This window comes from Columba livia, chromosome 7 (genome assembly GCF_036013475.1).
Source record: "Columba livia isolate bColLiv1 breed racing homer chromosome 7, bColLiv1.pat.W.v2, whole genome shotgun sequence".
Lineage (NCBI taxonomy): Eukaryota > Metazoa > Chordata > Aves > Columbiformes > Columbidae > Columba > Columba livia.
Genome location: NC_088608.1, coordinates 5,938,533 through 5,951,318, shown reverse-complemented (window position 1 = coordinate 5,951,318; position 12,786 = coordinate 5,938,533). Strand labels below are relative to the sequence as shown.

Genomic DNA, 12,786 nt, shown 5'->3' with positions numbered 1-12,786 from the left:
AAGCCCCACTGAAAAACAGACAAGTTGTTTAACTCAGCTCTTTAGAAACTAAGAGCAGGGAGGCTCTTTTTTTTTAGGGGATGGGGGATGTTACACCAATAAGTCCCCAGGAAAACAGGGTGATAGTGCTCTCCAGGTACTTTGGCAGTTTAAAACGCAGCACTAGACTCTTGATTACAGTTTTGGAACTATCCGAGCACTCTGTGTTTGTACTGAGCAGGGTTTAGTGTAAGCAGGAATGGTTTATTTTCTCTCAAGTGTGTTTTCACATGACAAAAACTATACAGCGAGCATCTTACATACCTCTTGCTAAGGCAGAAAATGGGTATAGAAATGATATACCTTACAGTTTCAGTGCCCTCGCCAGACAGGCTGGGAGAGGTGAAATAGCTTCCTGGGGGAGACACTGCAAAAGTGAAGTTAAGCTGCTTTTTGGGGAGACTCCTCTGCCTTATTTACTTCCATTAACAGCTTCAACGTATAAATATTGTCAACCGTGGTCTTTCTGGTAGTGTCTGCCTGCGAAAGGTGCATCATAAAGCATGTTCTATCAGGTATTCATACCCCAGGTAAATATGGAAAAAATAAAATATCACAGCCAGGAGATTGCGAAAGAGGGAAAAGTATTGGGCTGTGCAGCTGACCTGTGGAATAGATTTTCCTCTTCTAAAGCAGTTATTACATACAGTACATCAAAGGGAGGGAGAGGGCTAAGGAAGAGATGAACGATCCATATTAAACCTTTATGCTCTTTAAATTACCTTTAATTTACAAAGTTCGGTTGGATGGAATTGGCAAGCCTGGCAGACTGCATCGTAGAGGGTCAGCACTCTGGAGTTACTGTACTGGAAGCCATCGTTAGTGATCTAAATGATACAAAAATCATCCTTATAAGTAATAATCTTCCATATGGAGACTGTCTGCTCGTTTTGGAGCATATACTGTTGCCCCTTTGAACTGCATGCTTGCCAGCAAGATAAATTAAACCACTTGTGAATGGCTCTGCTGCAAGCTAACAAATTGCTTAATGCTCCAAACTGGAAACTATTCATTAATAACCAAAAGATCTTTTGGCTCAGCTGGCATTCAACTTCCCTGATTACTGCTAGGGGTTTTTTTCAGTACCCTTGTGGAAACTGCATAGGTACTCAAGTACTGCAGGGGTGTCTTTCAAGGGGTTGTGAAATTAAAAGATTTTTAGAGGAAATTCGGGATCACTTTTTACTGATGGCAAATCAGTAAGTAAACTCCTTGGGGTAAAAACAAACAAGCAAACAACAACAACAAAAAAAGAATGCATATTGTTTAGGTGACTTTAAATTGACCTTAAAAATAGTGCTAGAGTGGATAATACCAGGTGGCAACAGTCCCGTTTCCATAGAAAGGTACATCAGAAGAACAGTCACCTGTCCCAGCTCACAGATCCCTGTACATGTAGGTAATTTAGAAAGCCTTATGTTAGCATGGCATTTTTCACATGTGAATGCTTACATAATAAGAAAAGGTTAAGTGAGTTTATGTGTTAATTTTTCCATGATAAAAATGAAAAGACGTCAGACTATGTGGAAAGGGTTCGCTTCTGAGAAGGAGTTGTGACACCTCTTGAGACATGTGAACATTAAAGAGCAGCCCCAATGCAAACTGCTGCTGGAAGCGCTGATGAACACCAGAGGGAAAGCAAAGCCCTTTCTCTCAGGTAATTTATGGGTTTCTGCTTCTCAGAGTTAGACTAGAGCTGCTCTTCAGCAGATCTAACAAAGCTTTTGCTTCAGCTTGGCCAGGTAGCCCTTTGTCCTCTTGCTGTAAGACCAGCCCCCAAGTCCTCTTCCATCTCTCCAGTGACCCTGAAGCTGAAACACCCTCAGCCCCTCACAAGAGACTTCTACAAGGTCAAGAGTATAAAGTTTTTTGATCAATTAGTAAACTATTTATGGAATCATCATTTTGCTTGGAAGAGACTCTTAAAATGGAGTCCAACCATAACCTAACTCTGTCACTAAACCATGTCCCTAAGAACCTCATCCACACATCTTTTAAACACCTCCAGGGATGGTGACTCCACCACTGCCCTGGGCAGCCTGTTCTAGACCTTCACAACCCTTTCTATGCAGAAATTTTTCCTGATATCCAATCTAAACTTTCCCTGGCGCAATTTGAGGCCATTAGCTCTCGTCCTATCACTTGTTACTTGGGAGAAGAGACCAACACCCTCCATGCCACAACCTCCTTTCAGTTCAGAGAGTCAATATGCATTAAATTGAACAAAGATAACTGGAAGTACAAAGAGTAAAAGTTACTTTAATTCATTGGTGCAGTAAAATTAATTGGTATAGCTTTAAGGAAAACAATATTTTTTCTTGGGCATCATATGCCGTTGAGATATTGGACTATCGTATGTTATATTAAAGGTAAAAACTCTTTTAAAAGAAGGAAAGAACTTATGCTGCAGTTTCAGAGGAGAAAAAAATAACAGCCAACCCCCTGGAGACCTGCTCTTCACTCAAAGACAGTGCTTATTGGCAGCAAGATTTCCATTAAGAATATATTATTCCTAATGCAATTTACATTTCATTTCAGTCTTATACCAGAGAGTCCAATGTTGTCTAAATACTGATGCACTAATAGTGGGTGAAGAAATGGGTAGACAGGGAAAAACATAAAAAGCTATAAAATTGAACTAATTGTTCCATCTGAAGTAAGCATTGTGAATGAAATGTAACTCCTGCCAATTTGATTTTTTTTTAATTTGGATTTTTTTCTGCATTCTATTATAAACATCCATTGTAGTGTCTTTATAGAATTGGGTTGTTTTACAGCTATTTTAATTGCTTTTCCATTAGTCACCTTAGTGATGCAGAACAAATACTTCAATGAGACCTAAACTGGGCAAACCTCTCTTCAAATTTGGTTGGCCATTAAAAGCCAATGCTTGGAATTGTGTCCTGATTGTGTGAACATACGTGTCATCTGAAAAGAAAGAGCCGCTTTGGCATGAGCAGTCAGGACAATCAGGAAATCTCTCAGTTGTGCCTAAAGTATTTCATTCGTCACGAAACATCTTGGCTATTTGTATCCCTCATAATCTGCGTACAATTCGACTTGTATGAATGTTTGTAAATGAAAAATGAAAGATGTAAGAGCTTGCTGAATTCAAATCTGGTTTCTGCCTCACCGACTTTTTAACAAATGTTTTATTTTTGTGCTCTGCTTTTGGCAAATAATAGGCAAGGATAACGAATTGAGGATAAGCAAGAGACCTGCTTCCCAAATTAGATAAATTGCTGCCAAGCTCTTCCAGCTCATCACCCAGGCATCCGTGTGGACAGCCCAAGTCATCTGCCGCCCAAGTAGGAGTTTGTATTTTGATATCTAAACTAATTATACCAAATGCTCTGGTGTAGCCCCATGTACTTTTCTTATCTATGTTCAGCAGCATGTCATGGAAAGAATGAGCAAAATCAGAAACATGAATACAAGAGCAGATAAAATGAAAGAGCACAGTGAAGAGCTTGTCCAGCCCCCATTCTCCCAGCGCTGGTAGTGAAAAAAGTGTAGGTGAATCTTTGCTGATTCCTCTGAATGTTGATTTGGGAGGGCGGAGAGATTCTGAAAATATTGAACAGTGACATTTCCAGAAAGAATTGGTTTTATTTTTGGTTATGAAAAAAAATCTTTTACCTACTTTAAAAAAAGTAGCTATTAACATAACCCAGAAGATCAGTGTCGCAGGAAATTTTATCAGGAATTTTCGGGAGCACAGTTTTTTGACCGCGTGCGGAATTCATTTCAAATCATTCTTTATCTTGAAAAGCTCCGTTGTTTTGTTCTCTGTGCCACGGGGTAAGGCCAGCTGCCTTTGAAACTGAGCACTGAGCTCTGCCTTCCCAATTCGGTCAGCAAAAAGATCCACAGGTGAACTAGGATTGCTATGCAGACTCAAGATGATTTAATTGTGCATTCTCCGTGCAGCCCTCAGCCTGGTTTTTCTGCAGGGTTTGAAGGAGAGGGAAAGGGCAGAAGGCTTACAGGTGCGGGGGTTTTCTTGAACTTCAGAGCAAGGAAAGAGACGTTCTCTATGTGCTTTGAGGGGGAAAAGTCACAAAAAATGTACAGACCTCCTCAGGGCTGAAAGGCAGCACTTGAAAGCGAGCTGCATTGTAATACAGCTGAGCTGCCAGGAAGTTATTCTAGTTACACTGGAGACACGGCCCTGCGCACGTGCAGAAATGTTTTCTGTCCTCTTGGGCCAGGAAACTCAAGGGTTTCTCTGTCTCGGATCCTGCCAGCATGAGGCAGCATTTCATCTCACAGCTGGCAGATTTCGGTAGCTCCTTAGGGAAATTTTGGAGCCCCAAGCAGAGGAACTGCTGTCCTGGTTCAGCTGAGGAGCTGCCCACTCTCATAGCTCCTTCTCCTGTATCAAAAATAGCATGGTCAGCAGGACAAGGGCAGTGATCCTTCCCCTGTACTCTGCATTGGGGAGGCCACACCTGGAGTATTGTGTTCAGTTCTGGGCCGTCAGTTCAGGAAAGACATTGAAGTGCTGGAGCGGGTCCAGAGAAGAGCAACAAGACTGGTAAAGGGACTTGAACACAAGACCTATGGGGAGAGGCTGGGGGAGCTGGGCTTGTTTAGTCTGGAGAAGAGGAGGCTTAGAGGTGAGCTCAGCACTCTCTAGAACTACCTAAAGGGCAGTTCTAGCCAGGTGGGGATTGGTCTCTTCTCCCAGGCAGTCAGCAGCAGGACAAGGAGGCATGGGCTTCAACTCTGCCAGGGGAAATTTAGGCTGGAGATTAGAAAGCAATTCTTTGCAGAGAGAGTGGTCAGGCATTGGAATGGCTGCCCAGGGGGGTGGTGGATTCACCATCCCTGGAGGTTTTTAAACTGAGATTGGACATGGCACTTAGTGCCATGATCTAGTCAATGGACTGGAGTTGGACCAAGGGTTGGACTGGATGATCTCTGAGGTCTTTTCCAACCCAGTTGATTCTGTGATTCTGTGTGAAGACTCAAGGTCCACCCCAGCAGCCGATGGTCAAGCTCTGCTCCCACAGGGATCTTACACCACTCTCTTAAAACACAAATCCCTATTTATTTAAAATAAATTAAAGGATAGAAAATGCCCACTGCCAAATATCTTCCTGCTTCCCCTGAGCCACCTGGCAGCACATGTCCCCAGTCTGGGGCATGGGGAGCTGTGGGGTGCAGGACAGGCAGTAACACCACAGTGAAGTAAGTGTTTTATGCTTTTCATTTTTACATGCTGCAGTTTTCAAAGCACATCTGCAATCTTTCAACCACTGCAATATATTTTTTTTCAGCTATGGAGCCTTTCAATGATCTCAGTCTTAAAAAAAACCCCAACAAATCTGCAGAAAATAACCATCCAGGCTGAGAGCAAGGCCAAGGGTAGCAGGCACAGGGTCGGTAAGGCACTTATGTCGTGGAAATATTTAGAAAGTAGGTATCAGTTTGTGAAGAAAAGGGGCTAAAACCGCAGCAGAAAACCTGACATGAACAGGTACTGCCCACGCTTCTTACTGCAGTTGTTCGTGATCATGACCATGACATCTCTGCTCAGGCCATGCCAGCCCTGACCTGCAGCCGGGGCCTCAGTGCTGTCTTCTTCTTGCTGCCTAATCAGGGGTTTGAGCTGGAGTTTCCAGAAATGAGATACTAATGATTAACAATTGATTAGTACAACTGCATCAATCTTGGGTGATTGCCTGGAGATGTGATTGTAATTTGCAGTTTCAGGTTGCTTGCAAAGACACCTGATTTTAACTCATATTGTTTTGCTTGGTGTGGGTTTTCTTTCCCCTATGTGACATTAATGTGAGTATTTCTACAGGCATTTTCATTTCTGAAGGGAAGCAAATTGTGCTTTGCATTTTAATTTACCGTGACAAGTGATTTCCTCCTTCTAAAGCATTTCTTAGAAACATAAGAAATTCCTACTTTCACTTGCCATCTTGCGATCGGCTCATCACCAGCCACAAAGTGCACAGCCTCTGTCTCTGTGATGTTCAGGAGGGGAATCCGGCATTCAGCAGCCTCAGAGCTGAGAAAGTCTGCTTTTGTGGTTTCTTGTTCTCTTGATAACCACTCGCCATTGAGATGCTACAGTAAAACAGAAGGAGAGTGCAAAAACTGAAGGCTCATATAAAGAAATTCCAGTTGTCAACATATGGTTACGTTTCTAATTAATAATATAAGGCGTTTCCAGATGGTTTATTTAGAAGAAATGAGGCTGTTACTGAAGCCACAGCAAAAAGCAAGTCAGGCTCATCTGAGCATGCAATGGACTATTGATTTAGGAAGTGCTGTAGCCTGCACTTGGGATGAGGAGCTGTTGTGAGACTGTGTGACGTGGTGGAGCAACTTTGTGCCTTGAGGATGATGTCTTCTCTTTATCTAAATGAGCTGCACGAGACATCGCTGCTTGTCAATAGCCTACCGAGCCGTAAGTGGACATGGCAGGCGAATATCAGCTCTGCCTTGTTAGCTGAATTCCTCGTTAGCACTGGAATCAGGCTGAATGTCTTTTATGGGGTGGATTTATGAGATGAATCAAACCCTTCATATCTGAGTATGCTGTTACACCAAACAATTCAGTCCTAGCATTGCCCGTGTATAGTGGTGTGTAATAAAATTACAGTGTCAGCAGAAGAGATGGTTTTAATAGGCATTAAAACTTCTGGCTTGGTATTGAACTATGACTAAGAAAATTAAAATAAGAGGCTCTATAACTATGTTAAGGAAACCTTATATTTAACCACAAAACTTAGCAATCAAGTATGTTTAGGAAAACAATGAAGCGTGCCAATTCCAGATGCACAAAATGAGAAATAATATTGTGATTTCAGGCCTCACCAGACTACAGTGCAGCTGAACCAAACAAGAGTTAAACAAAAGCCCACAGAGAGCATGAGCACATAGCTGTTCATTTCCAAGGAACAAGTCCTGGAAAGGGCTGAGCCTCTTCAGCTCCCCTTGCTCACAGCAGATGTGTTGGCAATGGGATTCAAAGGTGTTTGCACCCGCTGTGGCAATGAGACACGATGGTACTTGGCACTGAAGAGGCTTTGGTAGAAACATGTCAGCGTTTGACAGTATCATCAATACTTTACAATCCCCTGGGAAGTTGCTTACGATTAACCTGGTGACTTGGCAGCGCAGGTTGGGCGACTCTTTGAAGCCGAAGCCAAACACCCGGATCCTGGTGCAGTCGGAGTCACGGATGTCGCAGAGACCTCCGTTCTCTAAGCCTGTGATTTCCAAAGCTTGCCCTGAAAGGGGGAGATAGATACAAAACTTTAGAGAGTAGCACTCACACGCTGTTCTGTTCTGGTAAATCAGAGATTTTGTTGTCATTGATCCTGGTTGTTTTGGTTTAATTCTCTTCCTTGGGGTCTTCCGTGCTCCCCTGTGAATTTCTCTGGAAAAGAGGAGCAGGAGTTGTCAAAGTGGGAAAGCAGAAAACCTCCACTGAATAATTGCCCTGTGCACCTACTACTGCAAGATATATCAGTGAGTGTTATACAGCCCATGGAATCAATTAACTGAAGCTGCATCTTCGTGATACAGGTCTTCAGTGGTCACACTTCTGCTGACCCAGGTAAGAGGATGGGAGCTCAGCTGAGGGGACAGGGTGTCATCCCACAGAAGATGACTGTGCCACCAGGCTCCTCATAATGTGAAACAGCAGTGCAAAAAGCAGTCCTTTTATTTTTTCAAAAGCTATGGATGCAGTAAAATTAATGATCCTCAAAGGAATTCTTGTTTGTGAGGGTTAAGTCATTCATGGGTGGCACTCAGCTCTGCAGTGTCAGCACCAATGTCATGCACCAGCTAAGTTTCACTTAAATCCTATTTTGAGGATTTAAGTAGGTATTAAGTGATGTACAGCCTGTGCTGCCCCCCTTACAAGGTTGAATTTCACCCATTACTGCTTTTAAAGTGTTTTATGATTCTCAGGTAAAGGCTCATTTGTGTTTTGTTGTACTTCAGGTTTTCACTGTTTAAAATTGCTCATTGCTTTCACATTGTGGTTATTTTTACAGAGTCAAAATGGGAGTTCATTGGATGCTAGAATTCACACCTTTACTTTAGAAAAAAATACAGTTGGGCAGATATTTGCACCAGCACAGTGTAATTCAAGCTGTTTGCCCTGTTACATGCTGCTCAGCTTTTCCTCTCCCCTGCCCCATCCCCGCTGCTCTGGCGAAGCCACATTTCCCATCAGTTTTCTCTGAGCTGTAGTTTATATAAAACAGAAGCTTCATGTCACCTAATATTTTAATGGTACAATGGTTCAGTTCTGATTTGAAGGGCAAAACGCCCTGAGCTGAGTTGACAACCTTCCCCCAGTACCTTGCTGTCCTTTTAGGGCTGTGCCATTTAAGCTGTAACTGGGATGAATGCGGTTTAAATACTGTGATCCCACCAGATTGCAGCCCGTAACAACATAGCTGTGTGGCTCTCATTGTTCCAGAGAGAGGAAAGAAAGCAACATAAATGTAAAAAACAATGGAAAGAATTTTTCTATACTTCTGAAGTGCTTTTAGCTTTTCTTTTTGTTGTTTTTTTGTTGTTTTGTTTTTAGTTGATTTTATTATCAGCAGCACTGTTGGACAGTTTGCAATATTTACAAGAAGAGAAACGGTTTACAGCTTATCAGCATTCATCAGCTAGTTGTGGATTCCTGTAATGTACAAAACTGTTAGTCAGATGTAGTGAATGGTTTTGATAAATTGCCTTTTCTGTGGCTAGTGCCTAAAAATTAGAAAAAAAAGCTTCATTATGTTTTTCATGAGATTTTAACAGTTAGCCCCACTAGTACTGAGGTAGCTGGGATTGCATTAACATTTTCGTTATTGTTGCAGATTCTCAGGCTTCTGTGGGTGATGTAAAACCTCCCAGGCTGAGAAGGAGTGAGGCACAGGAGTGTGCTCCTGCAGACGTTCCTCTCCCAGGAATGGACTCTCAGGTTGGTTGCTTGTCCATGAGCCCCCCATCCTTCCCTGAGGGTTTCTTACATCTTCATGAGCATCCTGACACTACATGATGCCATTGTGTCAGGGCCAGGGCAAGATTATCCAGGGCCAAAGCTTTTTGAAATGACTCGCTATATCAGCATGGCAGTTCATATTTATTCCTCTCACACCATTTTGTACACAGTTTTGTATAGCATCTTTAAATGCATCTAAATCTGGAAGATGATTAAGGGAGTGGAGCATCTCCCTTATGAGGAAAGGCTGAGGGAGCTGGGGCTCTTTAGCTTGGAGGAGACTGAGGGGTGACCTCATATATAAAGGTTGAGTGTCAGGAGGATGGATCCAGGCTCTTCTCAGTGACAACCAACGATAGGACAAGGGGTAATGGGTACAAACTGGAACACAAAAGGTTCCACTTAAATTTGAGAAGAAACTTCTTCTCAGTGAGGGTGGCAGAGCCTGGCCCAGGCTGCCCAGGGAGGTTGTGGAGTCTCCTTCTCTGCAGACATTCCAACCCGCCTGGACACCTTCCTGTGTAACCTCATCTGGGTGTTCCTGCTCTGGCAGGGGGATTGGACTGGATGAGCTTTCAAGGTCCCTTCCAATCCCTGACATCCTGTGATTCTGTGAAATATGTTCCCATATAAGCTTTGGATGTCTTCTCTCAAGGCATGCCATGTTATGGGTTAATTGGGATGAAAATGAGACTTGTTTTCCGGTGAAATGAGTGAAAGATACGTGGCAGAAAAATGCACCTTGTTGTTTTCGGTAGTTTGGCGAAGGTGGGGAAGAAGGAGGGAACTGAGCTGTTGCTCGAGTGGGCTTTTTTCTGTTGCCTCAGCCAGCCATGTCACCCACTGCCTGGTTCAGCTGGGATGCTCTAAGGGAGGAATACACAGCACAGTTGTGTGGGAGACCATCTTGAATTTAATGCTCTATTAGTTTATTTCTGGCCACTTGACATTTGCTACTGAGGAGGTGGTGGAGTCCCCATGCAGATTTTACCAGGCCCTTTTGCAGGGGATATTGGGAGGACAGGAAAAGAAGAAAAGAAAGTGTGATAGAAAATGAAAGTAATTATAATGACTCATTTTTAAACAAATGGATACTGCAGTTCAGCCCTTAAGCCTCAGTAATGCTCCTTTTGAAAATGGTCATTATTTTTATCTAACTGGTTTTAAAATGAGATAACACATTTAATGGGCATAAGACCATTTGTTTATAATATGGTTTTCTGCCTGTCTTTGCCTTCTAGTTTTGGCATACATTAGCCAGTTTCAACCAAACGTGGAAGGTGAAATCTCAATGATTTTTAGCTTTGGAAAAATCTCATGACAGTCGGTATCTGGGCACTCAGCCATGGAGCTCCTGCTCTTGCTGGGGAAACACAATCGAGTTTTGGCTGTTCGTCGGTCCCCGTTTTAGTGGATGGGTAGTTCATAAACCTGTACACAGAATATGCTCAAGGGCCGGAGAGGCGGAGATGTGAGAAGGAAATATTGGAGAGCCTGAAAAACCTTTAACAAAAGAGCTACGAGTGGTTCAGCAGAAGACTGGAGGGGAGAAAGACAGGAGCAAAGGGAAGAGGTGGGAAATATCATAAAGGTGAGATTAAGGGCAAAAGTGCAGATATCCAGAGAAAACGGAGGTCATGGAGATCTGGGATGGATGTCTGGTGTCTGTGGAGGGGCAAGTTAAAGAGGCAGGAGAGAAATCTGCGGGAAATCAGGCAGAGCGTGGAACGAGCATGGGAAAAACGATCGGTTTGCACATTAATAATGTACATTTAGGAGTGTGAATGCCAAAGTATAACAAAACGCAGAACAGTTCATCCTCTTTCTTTTCTCTGTATGACCTACGAGCCAAGAATGTTCTTTGGGTTTTACTGGTAGATAAAAACCTGAAGCTCAGGGCAGCACCTGGGGCTTGGGTGGGTGTCAGGGAGCAGTCGCCTTCTGGAGGAGGATTTAAGGAGCTGTGTGTACATAGGTACTAAAAGCCCTCCAGACCTCGGGCAATTAGATGGCAATAAGGGGTCTGTCCTGTTTGGTTTGCAGTGCTTGTGTTGTGGCTCACTTGAGAGACAGGGACTGTCCTGGTTCCTCTGCTTTACCCCTGGTAGGAATTTGCAGGGAAGAATAGTAATTTCAGAGCTGCTGGCAGTGCTGACAGTGTGGTTTCTTTCTCTAAGTATTTACGTGACTCGAACCTGACAAGGAGCACAGGCTACATAATAGACTTAAAAAAAGCCCTGCATAAATACCTGACTGGTTTTATATATATATTTGCTGTAGTGTATTATGTAAATAATAAGTATGCACAGATGTAGAAGTAAAATGGAGACAGTTGACAAAAAATCAAGAATCTTGCAAAATTACACTTATTGAAGTCTTACTGATGGATATATGTGGTTCATGTTGGGCTTCCACTTTTGATTAGAAAATGTCCTAGCACGAATAAACATTCTTTTGCAGTGTTTGAAAGCTACACATGCAACTGTGGGCTGGAGCAGCAAAGCTGAAATTAAAACTGGCAAGGATTTTGTTCAAATAACAAGAAGGAAATGGACTGCTCTTTTTTTTTGATTAGGGTGATATAAAAGCAACCTGAGTTGTGAAAAGCAGATCAAGAAACAAATCATAAGTGCATGGTCACAGCTTTGCTGAAGTGCAAAAGAAAATGTTGCGTATTTTCCAGTTGCCCTGACCTGGAAATTATGTGGCTGGCTGAGTGAGGTGCTGTGCCAGAGCTTGCTGGCCTGGCTGTGATGGTTCTGGATCGCAGCAGGATGCGGCTACGTTATCTCACAGCTTGGACACAGCAAGTCGGAATCTGCCTCCATTCAAATAAATGCACAAATATTGTATTTCTTTCTTTTGTATGTAATTACAGCGGTCGTATGCACAATTAGTGAATGCATTATTCTGGAAGTCATGGTATCAGTAACCCAAAGCTCATTTGAAAATCCTCCCTAAGAAAAACCATTAGCAGCTATATGCTGTTTGCGTATTTCTGCACATCGCTGACTTCTAGATGAAGGCTGTGCTTGTCCCTGCATCCAAAACCACTTCTCAAAGAACCACAGTTTATCGTAGTACTGAACTATAGACCTATGATCTTTAGCTGACAGGGAGAAAGTCTGTTTTCCAGCTTTGAGCAACTCTGGTACACAGGATGGTTTGCAGAAATAAGCCCTGGGAGAGGAAGGGAAGGGCATTTTGCAAGTACTGCGTATGAGAAATGGACTGGCTCAATTTCACACTGAAAGCGTCCATGTGCTGCAACAATATGGTAAATTATTTTTGCTTTAGAAATCTCACTATGACATTTTATGTCTATTTGTTCCTTCTATTTTTAAAAGGCTTGCTAGCAATTTACTTCAGCAACAGAAAGGGAGTGTGCTGTTAACTGTGAAATATTACCTCTTTTCTAGATGGCCTTGACAGGTGGTAAAATATAAGACCTGGTTGCGCATTCATGGCACTTACTGTCACATCAGGACCTTTCAGTCCCTTGAAGCACTTCATGTTAGAACCCCTGGCAGTATCTTGTGGCTTCCCACCAATGACCACAGTGATGCCACCCAAAGGGATCTGGGTACGAGTGACCTTGTGGGTGTCATCATGGTCCTTATGTCCACACTAGTATCCACTTGGGTGTTCCTAGTGATTTTCTCATCATTACAGCTATTACAGAATAAGATATGATTATTGCGCTTGGGTTCTTATTCACAATTGGCTGAACATTCTGTACTGGTAGATTGTGGGCTCTTTACACAACACAAAAACAT

At 42.8% G+C, this 12,786-nt stretch overlaps 1 protein-coding gene across 3 annotated transcripts in view; it reads right to left on the bottom strand.

The window, feature by feature from the left end:
• The window catches only part of LOC106145853 (von Willebrand factor D and EGF domain-containing protein), a 192,127-nt gene that overhangs the window by 85,015 nt on the left and 94,326 nt on the right, over nt 1-12,786 (bottom strand). For 2 of the 3 annotated variants that reach the window (XM_021296547.2, XM_021296548.2), the window contains exons 12-14: nt 7,153-7,289; nt 5,959-6,120; nt 762-866 (exon numbers count right to left, since the gene is read on the bottom strand). In XM_021296547.2, the coding sequence (XP_021152222.2) occupies nt 762-866; nt 5,959-6,120; nt 7,153-7,289 (404 nt within the window). The remainder of the gene's footprint in view (nt 1-761; nt 867-5,958; nt 6,121-7,152; nt 7,290-12,786) is intronic. The other variant, XM_065070320.1, reaches the window with a different exon arrangement.